This window comes from Amblyraja radiata, chromosome 7 (assembly GCF_010909765.2).
Source record: "Amblyraja radiata isolate CabotCenter1 chromosome 7, sAmbRad1.1.pri, whole genome shotgun sequence".
In the NCBI taxonomy this organism is placed as follows: domain Eukaryota; kingdom Metazoa; phylum Chordata; class Chondrichthyes; order Rajiformes; family Rajidae; genus Amblyraja; species Amblyraja radiata.
The window spans coordinates 71,444,145-71,454,177 of NC_045962.1; the positions used below are offsets into that span (position 1 = coordinate 71,444,145).

Below are 10,033 nucleotides of genomic sequence, written 5' to 3' on the forward strand. Positions count from 1 at the left end.
AGCGCATGGTACATAAGCTTATTGAGACTCCTGTTGCCTCCAAATCTATCTTCAGGGCATCGCTTGTCTTTCTCAGATCCTCCTTACTTTCCTGAATGAGCAAGGCCTCATCTCTTGGAGTAGTCTTTTTGTGACCTCTGCGCATCTTCTTGGGTGATAGTGATCCAATTTCAGACACTTGTTGACAATACTGAATACAGTAGTTTGGCTCACCCCTACCAACTGCAATCACGCTATGATTTTGTGCAATGTTGTTGCACGGTTATGATCTTTGTTCACCACCTTGGAATACATTTTGGGAAATGCTTGATATCCATTTTGCAAATTGCCTGATGAGTTCTCGAATGATAAAATAGTATGTGGATGGTACAATAGTGACGCAATGCCAGTGTAACGTTATTTAGTATTTAATTGATTTTGAATGTTATCAGTTTAAAATATAAGAATGGTGGATAAAGAAAATGATTGGATGAAAAAATAGCGAGATCAGCTCATGATTCAATTAATTTGCACAATAATTTTTTTTTTTAAATCCTTTCATCCAAAACAAAAGGTTGAAACCAATAATTATAATTTTTTCACGTGAATTTGAAGCTTTCCAAAGCAAGGTTTGCCAATATGATGCCTGGATTAGGGGATTTTTTTAACAATGACTTGGATTGTTTTCTCCGGAACGCTGGAGTTTGAGGGTAGACCTGATAGAAATATATAAAATTATGAGCGAGATAGATTGACAGTCAAATCCCTCTTCCTCGGATGGAAATATCAAATAACCAGAGACCAGAGGTTTAAGATGAATAGGGCAAAGTCGAAAGGATATGAATGAATCAAGGTTTTTTTTTAACCCTGAAAAGATATTTTATAAGTGAATTTTCTATTAAAAAAAAAAAAACACCAGATAAATGCAGGAAGGAGACAAGAATGGATGGGATACCCTGCTACAGTGAGACAGATGCTGCCTGACCCTGTTAGTTACTCCAGCAGTTTGTGTCTTTTGTAATCTAGCATGTGCAATTCCTTGTTTCCACAGTGACATAGTTGATAACCATAAATCCATGCTATTCTGCACATAATTTGCAAAATTGATGGGCCGTGAGTGCCTGGTAGGGGTTGGTGGTAGAGGTAGATACGATAGTAGCATTTAAGAGACTTTTGGATAGGTGCATGGATCTGGAGGGATATTGATTATTTAAGAAATAAGTAAGAGTTGGTCTTGGCATCATGTTCGGTACAGACATCATGGGATGAACAGCTTGTTCTTGGCTGTAATGTTCTATGTAGGTTTTTAAATATATGAACTTTTGGTTTATTATGGTATCTACTGGGTATCAAGTTTGCATACCTGCTGTCCTGCTGCAAGTAAGAATTCCATTGTTCCATTTTGGGACATATGATAATGAAACACCCTTGACTCCTGTGTTGTTTAACAATGGTGACATTGGACAAGTTTTCATTCTAGAAAGTGGAACTTGTTTTCATCTAAACAATTCCATCTTTTTTCAAAATAGTCACTTTTTTTCATGGTTTGTAGCAGAAACTTAGAACTAGTCTCTTTGAATTAAGTAATTTATCATTTTTAGTAATTGTAGCATAAACCACAGCTTTATGCAGAAGAGTTTGATTTTCTTTGTTTATATAGCTTTTGAAGTTGACTAATTTATATTTTTGTTTCCTCCACAAAATTTACTTGGATGGTTTCAGAAAAGAGGGTCTATAGCTTTAACATAGAAACATAGAAAATAGGTACAGGTGTAGGCCATTCTGCCCTTCGAGCCTGCACCACCATTCGATATGATCATGGCTGATCATCCAACTCAGATTTTAAGATTTAGACAGGAGAAACTGAACTTGTTCTTGGTACAAAATTATAATTTCTTATCTGGAATTGTCAGAAGAGGTGGTAGATGCAGATACAATTACAACATTTAAAGGGCATTTGGACAGGTAGTTAGTTAAGGTGCAGATGGATGTCGGCCTAATGCAGACAAATGGAGCTAGTGCAGATACGCATCACAGTTTTATAAGGTATGCTGCAAATAGCTTCATCCTATGTGGTAACAAAAAGCCTGTTATATTCCTACCGCCCATAAGTAGGAGCAATCCAATTAAGTTCTCTCCCTGTAGCCCTGCTAATTTTTTCAGATACTTAACAACTCCCTTTAAAGTATTGCAATTGAATTTGCCTTTATTTCTACCTTGACAGTGCATTGCAAGCCCTTGGTACTCAGTATTTTAAACGTTTTTTCTTCTACTGTTTTTGGTTCTTTCCTCCTTCATTCTGTGCCTTATTGACAAAAGACAATAGGTGCAGGAGTAGGCCATTCGGCCCTTCGAGCCAGCACCGCCATTCAATGTGATCATGGCTGATCATCCCCAATCAGAACCCCGTTCCTCCCTTCTCCCCATATTCCCTGACTCCACTATTTTTAAGAGCCCTATCCAGCTCTCTCTTGAAAGCATCCAGAGAACCTGCCGCCACCGTCCTCTGAGGCAGAGAATTCCACAGACTTGCCACTCTCTGTGAGAAAAAGTGTTTCCTCATCTCCATTCTAAATGGCTTATTCCTTAATCTTAAACTGTGGCCCCTGGTTCTGGACTCCCCAACATCGGGAACACGCTTCCTGCCTCTAGCGTGTCCAAACCCTTAACAATCTTGTATGTTTCAATGAGATTCCCTCTCATCCTTCTAAACTCCAGAGTGTACAAGCCCAGCTGTTCCATTCTCTCAGCATATGACAGTCCCGCCATCCCAGGAATTGTAAACCTACGCTGCACTCCCATAATAGCAAGAATGCCTTTCCTCAAATTAGGGGACCAAAACTGCACACAATACTCCAGGTGTGGTGTCACTGGGGCTCTGTACAACTAAAGAAGGACCTCTTTGCTCCTATATTCGGTTTCTCTTGTTATAAAAGCCAACATGCCATTCGCTTTCTTCACTGCCTGCTGTACCTACATGCTTACTTTCATAGACTGATGTACAAGGACCCCCCAGATCCCGTTGTACTTCCCCTTTTCCCAACTTGGCGCCATTTAGATAGTAATCTGCCTTCCTGTTTTTGCTACCAAAGTGGATAACCTCACATTTATCCGTTTTAAACTTCATCTGCCCACTCCCCCAACCTGTCCAAGTCACCCTGCATTCTCATAGCATCCTCCTCACAGTTCACACTGCCACCCAGCTTTGTGTTATCTGCAAATTTGCTAATGTTACTGTGAATCCCTTCATCCAAATCATTGATGTATATTATAAATAGCTGCGGTCCCAGCACCGAGCCTTGCGGTACCCCACTAGTCACTGTCTGCTGTTCTGAAAGGGACACGTTAATCCCTACTCTTTGTTTCCTGTCTGCCAACCACTTCTCTATCCATGTCAGCACTCTACCCCCAATACCATGTGCCCTAATTTTGCCCACTAATCTCCTATGTGGGACCTTATCAAATGCTTTCGGAAAGTCTAGGTACACTACATCCACTGGCTCTCCCTTGTCCATTTTCCTAGTTACATCTTCAAAAAATTCCAGAAGATTAGTCAAGCATGATTTCCCCTTCGTAAATCCATGCTGACTTGGACCGATCCTGTTACTGCTATCCAAATGTTCGGCTATCTCATATTTTATAATTGACTCCAGCATCTTCCCCACCACCCATGTCAGGCTAACTGGTCTATAATTCCCTGCTTTCTCTCTCCCGCCTTTCTTAAAAAATGGGATAACATTAGCTACCATCCAATCCACAGGAACTGATCCTGAGTCCATAGAACATTGGAAAATTATCACCAATGCATCCACAAATTCTAGAGCCACTTAAGTACCCTGGGATGCAGACCATCAGGCCCTGGAGATTTATCAGCCTTCAGTCCCATCAGTCTATCCAACACCATTTCCTGCCTAATGTAGATTTCCTTCAGTTCCTCCGTCACGCCAGATCCTCTGGCCAGTACGATATCAGGAAAATTGTTTGTGTTCTCCTTAGTGAAGACCGATCCAAAGTACCTGTTCAACTCATCTGCCATTTCCTTGTTCCCCATAATAAATTCATCTTTTTCAGTCTTCAAGGGTCCAACTTTGGTCTTAACTAATTTTTTCCTCTTCACATACCTAAAGAAGCTTTTACTATCCTGCTTTATATTCTTGGCTAGCTTACCTTCGTACCTCATCTTTTCTTCCCGTATTGTCTTTTTGGTTATCTTCTGTTGTTCTTTAAACATTACCCAATCCTCTTGCTTCCCGCTCATCTTTGCTGCATTGTACTTCTTCGCTTTAATTTTTATACTGTCCCTGACGTCCCTTGTCAGCCATGGTCGTCCCTTTCTCCCCTTGGAATCTTTCTTCCTCCTAGGAATGAACTGATCCTGCACCTTCTGTATTATTCCTAGAAGCACCTGCCATTTTTGTTCCACTGTCATCCCTGCTAGTGTATCTTTCCAGTCAACTTTGGCCAACTCCTCCCTCATGGCCCCATAGTCCCCTTTATTCAACTGCAACACTGACACCTCCGATCTACTCTTCTGCCTCTCGAATTGTTTATTAAACCTGACCATGTTATGGTCATTACCTCCTAATGGTTCATTAACCTCGAGGTCCTTTTTCAAATCCGGTTCATTACATAACACTAAATCCAGTATTGCCTTCTCTCTGGTGGGCTCCAATACAAGCTGTTCTAAGAATCCATCACGAAGGCACTCTACAAAGTCCCTTTCTTGGGGTCCAGTACCAACCTGATTTTCCCAGTCTACCTGCATGTTGAAATCTCCCATAACGACCACAGCATTACTTTTACTACATGCCAATTTTAACTCCTGATTCAACTTGCGCCCTATGTCCAGGCTACTGTTTGGGGGCCTGTAGATTAGTCCAATTAGGGTTTTTTTACCCTTACAATTCCTTAGTTCTATACATGCTGACTCCACATCTCCTGTTTCAATGTCACCTCTTGCAAGGGACTGAATTTCATTCCTCACCAACAGGGCAACCCCACCCCCTCTGCCCACCTGTATACCCTTGAATATTCAGTTCCCAGCCCTGGCCCTCTTGCAGCCATGTCTCAGTAATTCCCACAACATCATACTTGCCAGTTTCTAACTGAGCTTCAAGCTCGTCCACTTTATTCCTTATACTTCGCGCATTCATATACAGGATTTTGATCTCCGTATTCACTTACCTCCTCGCACCGCGCCCCCCCCCCACTATTTAGTTTAAGCTGGTATGACTGTGGCAAATCAAATTCCTTTCATACATACTTGGCTAATAAAATATGATCAAGAAGGAACTGCAGATGCTGGAAAATCGAAGGGAGACAAACGTGCTGGGGAAACTCAGCGGGTGAGGCAGCATCTATGGAACAAAGGAAATAGGCAACGTTTCGGGCCGAAACCCTTCTTCAGATATGATTATGATTATGATTCATGCCATTGAGAGAAGTTTCTATCGACTGCCTGCTCTTCATGAATTAAAATGTCTATCAAATCTCTTCCCAACCTCCGCCGCTCCAAGGATAAAAATTCTAAAGTCTCTCCCCCTTAGTATTATTTTGATAAATCTGCAATTTCCAAAACCTTCATCTATCCTAAAATGCATTGTATAGAACTGGGCACAGTTGTGGCCAAATCTGTGTTTTGTCTTTGCTCATGTACTCTTAAACTCTTAATCTTTTTAACCCCTTTTCGGTGAAAAATTCACACATACCTCCAGATCTCTTTTAATAACCCTTTTTAGAGTTGTGCCCTCTAACATTCTTTGTCTTATTTCATTTTTCCTACCTAAAAGTCACACTTATCACTTATCAGCATTAAATTTCATCTGAAACCTCATTGAACTTCATCAAAACCCCTGTCAGGTTGGACATGATTTGCCTTTAGAGGTTAGCATGGATATTTTCATCAATCCACACAAAAAAAATCTATCCCATGTCACGATCTCTTTCTAGTGCCATTCAAGATCTCAACCACATCCTCCTGTCCCAGGACTCTGACAGCATTGTTTTGGCAAAGATTGGTGTAAACTACTCGTACTGTACTTCATTTGGGCTTTCTGCCTAATTTGGCAGGTATCAGTCCAATATTCCCTCAAGTCATATTTTATAAGTGCACGATTGATAGTGTTGTCCCATGCAACCGTATTTCTCTCACTGGACCTTTTGAGTGATCTTCCCGTCATGCTAAAAACAATCCAGTTACTTGATTTGTAGATAGCGAGTTTCTGAAAGTATTTCCACACATCATTTGTATGAGCAAAATGGTTTAGTTTATTGTCATGTGTACCAAGGTACAGTGAAACGCTTTTGTTGCATGCTCACCAGTCAGTGGAAAGAGTATACATGATTACAATCGCCCTTCACAGTGAACAGATGAATGATAAAGGGAATCAGTGTTTGTACGTGAAGAATCTACTTTTAATTGACTTTCATGCTTTGTTTCACAGGTACCTATAGAAATCTTCAACCTTCGAATGTTACTTCATCCTCCAGCCCAGGATTATCTACTGTACAACTTATAAGAACTGTCAATCGCACCTCAGCAAATCATGTGTTCCCTGCATTACGCACAAGCAGTCCCCAGTCATTTCCTGTGAACAATTCCTGTATAGGTACAGCTGTGCGTCTGAACAGTATGAATGTGGTTACTCCTGTCAATGTGCATCTCACTGCAAGGACTTCAGCACCTTCTCCTTCTGCCTTAAAGCTGGCCACAGCTGCTACTAGCCTTGACAGGGTGCCAAAGGTGACCCCCAGTAGTGCCATCAGTAGCTTGGCTAGGTAAGTAAAAATATACACAATTAATTGGGGTATGATTAGATTCTGAGAGTGAACTGCTTTCTCTGCTCTTTCTTGTGTATAGATTAAGGAGCCCTCTGTAACATGCATATTTGATTACTTTTTGTAGGTGTCAAGTTTCCTTTGAGACTGGGGGTTCTGTAATGTCAGCAAAAAAAAAAGCACGGTCTTCAGCCCACTAAGTCCCCTCCAATTCCAACCCCCCCCCCCCCCCCCCCCCCCGGTCTTTCCTTCACTCACCAGGGCACAAAACTAGGTAGACTCGCTGTATAAGAGGGCAAACAGTGGAAATAAATCCAAGGAATGCAATTGGAGAAAGCAGTTGCTTAAAGCTTGTTTACTATCTTAAGTATCCCACTGAATATCTGTGGAATAAGTAGTCATTTCAAAACTACAAATTAAATGTTAAAATTAAAACTACAAATTCATAACTACAAATTTCTAATTTAAATAGAGTGTTTAAAGTTTGATATTTCGCAATTTTACAACTTCACAAAGCCAATTAATCTATAAACCTGTATGCCTTTGGAGTGTGGGAGGAAATCAGAGCACCCAGCGAAAACCTACAAGGTCACAGGGAGAATGTATAAACTCCGTACGGACAGTTCCCGAGATCAGGATCAAAAGATGGTCTTGGGCACTGCGAGGCAACACTTCTACCAACTGTGTTTTGCTTGCCACCCCTTAATTGATCCATTTATTTGTTTTATGTATTAATTTATGGTATATTGATTGCTGATTATTATTTAAATAGAAATAGACAATAATTCAGTAGGACTATTTTAAAACTGGATCTATTGTGTTTATCTTAAGGAATGTAGGTACTTCTGCTTCGAAACAGTAGTTTCGAAGGAATCTCATTATAGAAAATGGTTATAAAAACAATTGTGTCAATGGGGAAAGGGGGTTAGTGATTAGAGTTTCAAACACACAATTACAAAGTTACATTTCCTTGCAGGATTTTTAGAAATATAGGCTTTTAATAACTAGACGTTTATTTTTACCACGGTAAAAATCCTAAAGGCTGTATGTTTCATTGTTTAGTAGTTTAATACAAGTGTCACTCGAAGATTCCTTCTTAATTTCAGCCCCCCCCCCATGGTGAAAGTTGCAACTGTGTCCTTAACAGATAATAGTGTCTGGTTAGGGGGAGTTAAACAGAAGAAAAAATTTGTTTTTGCAAGATAGTGGGTTTTTCCGCCTCTGCTTGACAATTTCCAGTTAATTTTGCTCCTTTTTTCGTTCCCAACTAAATTTGTATTTTAACCAATTCAGCCCTCAGGATACAAATAGTGTCCCCTAATTCATCAATGGTTATATTCAATTTACGTTACGGAAACACGTGCTTATAGCAGATGACACTTCTGAAAAATATTAAAGATGGTTTCTTTTCTCGTAGGGAGAGCAGTGAACCAGAGAGATTATTGAACGGTATTGCAGACAAGACGGTTGCTATGGAGGTGACATAATGACGTCCAAAGCACTTCATCCAAGATGTACAGTGATGGAAATCTTTTATTCCAGACTGAATTGGAATAAGGCATCCAATGGATTGCAGTTGCTAAATGTGGACCTGAATGGTGTCATATCATAATTGTAAAATAAAATTGTCAATATATAAATGTAAATTTTGTAAAGTTCAGGTGATCACTACCTTGTATAATAGTTTATTTGTATCATCTTATGTATTTCTGTTACTTGAATACTAGATATTCATCATGCTTTGCACTTGAAATTACAACAGAATGAATATGACACAAATCTATGGGATCATGAGCATGAAATTGGGATCCTTTTGTCACTTGTTTTAACTATTTATTTTGCCATGTTTACATTTTGTAACTTGTACAAATCAACTTTGTGCTTAAAAAAAAATTTAAAGATATTTAGGTAGGCCATGTAAATCCTTGTCATTTTTTGTACATTGTAAAGTTTTCACTCAATTTTTTTTCTCTCAAATTGAATAGATGGATGTTTGGTAAATATTAAGTGACATTTCTTTATCAGACATTTAAGTCAAGACAAAAATAGTATTTTCTATTGTTTTGGAGGGCGAGGGTAGTGAAACAGAATTGAAGATGATCAACTTCCATTTTGCTCCTTTCCCTGTGGCTGCAAGGCAAGTAACAGGTTAGAAAGACTGTCTGACTTTTATGTTTGGACTATAGTGTTTTTATGAGTTTATACAATTACTATTACATAGGCCTTTTCAACAGTATTAGTATTGGAATGTTAGTGTCAGCACTACATCAGACAACTTCCTTGTTACTTGATCTTGTTAAGTGAAAAAAAATGCAGGGAAATTAAACATACATATCAGAATATCGGTTTGGACTAGCATTATTTCCCAAAGCAAACATTCACGTTACAAGCTGACAGATGTAAAGAACCGTGTTTCAAAAGTCTTAATGGTTTTGATCCAACTGATTCCGAAAGTAAATATTCTCTATCTCGTATAATACATTTACAGATTTTCAGGAAAGATTTTGATGTGATTTGGCCCTTTCAAATAGATTGCTGGCAAGAAATTTGCATTTCGTCCTGGATATTAGATGAAACAAATCCTGTGTTGGTGATATTTTGCATAAAAGTGTGGGTTTTCATAGAGTACAGTTGGTATGGCTGCTTGGGATTTGCTGGCATTTTCTGGACAAAACCATCAGCAAATCAAATGCCTGAGTATGAAACTTCCATTGGATCAGCACATTGTTTTCTGAATCAAACCAGCTATTTTGTACCATCGCTGAAGCATGCGAGTACCAAGATATCGGTTAAGAGATTTAATGACTTTTTATTCGCTGCAATTTATTGCTTTGTGTTTGGTACAGAAGATGAGTGACCACATCTGTGTCCAAATATGCTATAAATGACTAACATTAGGCTAAATCCTAAATTCAGTAGCAACTGAGCATCATAGTCGTACAACACAGAAACAACGTTAATTACATTGTCATCCAAATCGGTAATGTATTTAACAAACGCCGGTAGACCCAGTGCTATCTCTTAAGGCACTTCAGGCCTTCAATTTGGGAGAAAAAAAACTTCCACAACTAAGCTTTGCCTCCTTCCACCAAGGCAATTTTGAATCCAATTGGCCAGCTCATCTGTGATTCCAGGTAGGACCTGGTCAAAAGCCTAGCTAAAGTCCATACAGACAATACCCTGCCCTCATCATTCCTCCTGGTGACCTCTTCAAAAAATTCATCAGATTTGTGATTAGGAAGAGTCAGCACATCAGAAATAGACTCTTCCTAATCAG

General features: G+C 39.4%; 1 protein-coding gene across 2 annotated transcripts in view; it reads left to right on the top strand.

Annotated features, from left to right (window-relative positions):
• Window positions 1-9,096, top strand: part of epc2 (enhancer of polycomb homolog 2) — a 62,899-nt gene extending 53,803 nt beyond the window's left edge. The window contains exons 13-14 of one of the 2 annotated variants that reach the window (XM_033024726.1): window positions 6,423-6,756; window positions 8,174-8,678. In XM_033024726.1, the coding sequence (XP_032880617.1) occupies window positions 6,423-6,756; window positions 8,174-8,243 (404 nt within the window). In that variant the 3' untranslated portion in view covers window positions 8,244-8,678. Of the gene's footprint in view, window positions 1-6,422; window positions 6,757-8,173 lie in introns of both variants that reach the window. The other variant, XM_033024725.1, reaches the window with a different exon arrangement.
• Window positions 9,097-10,033: the final 937 nt, after the last annotated feature.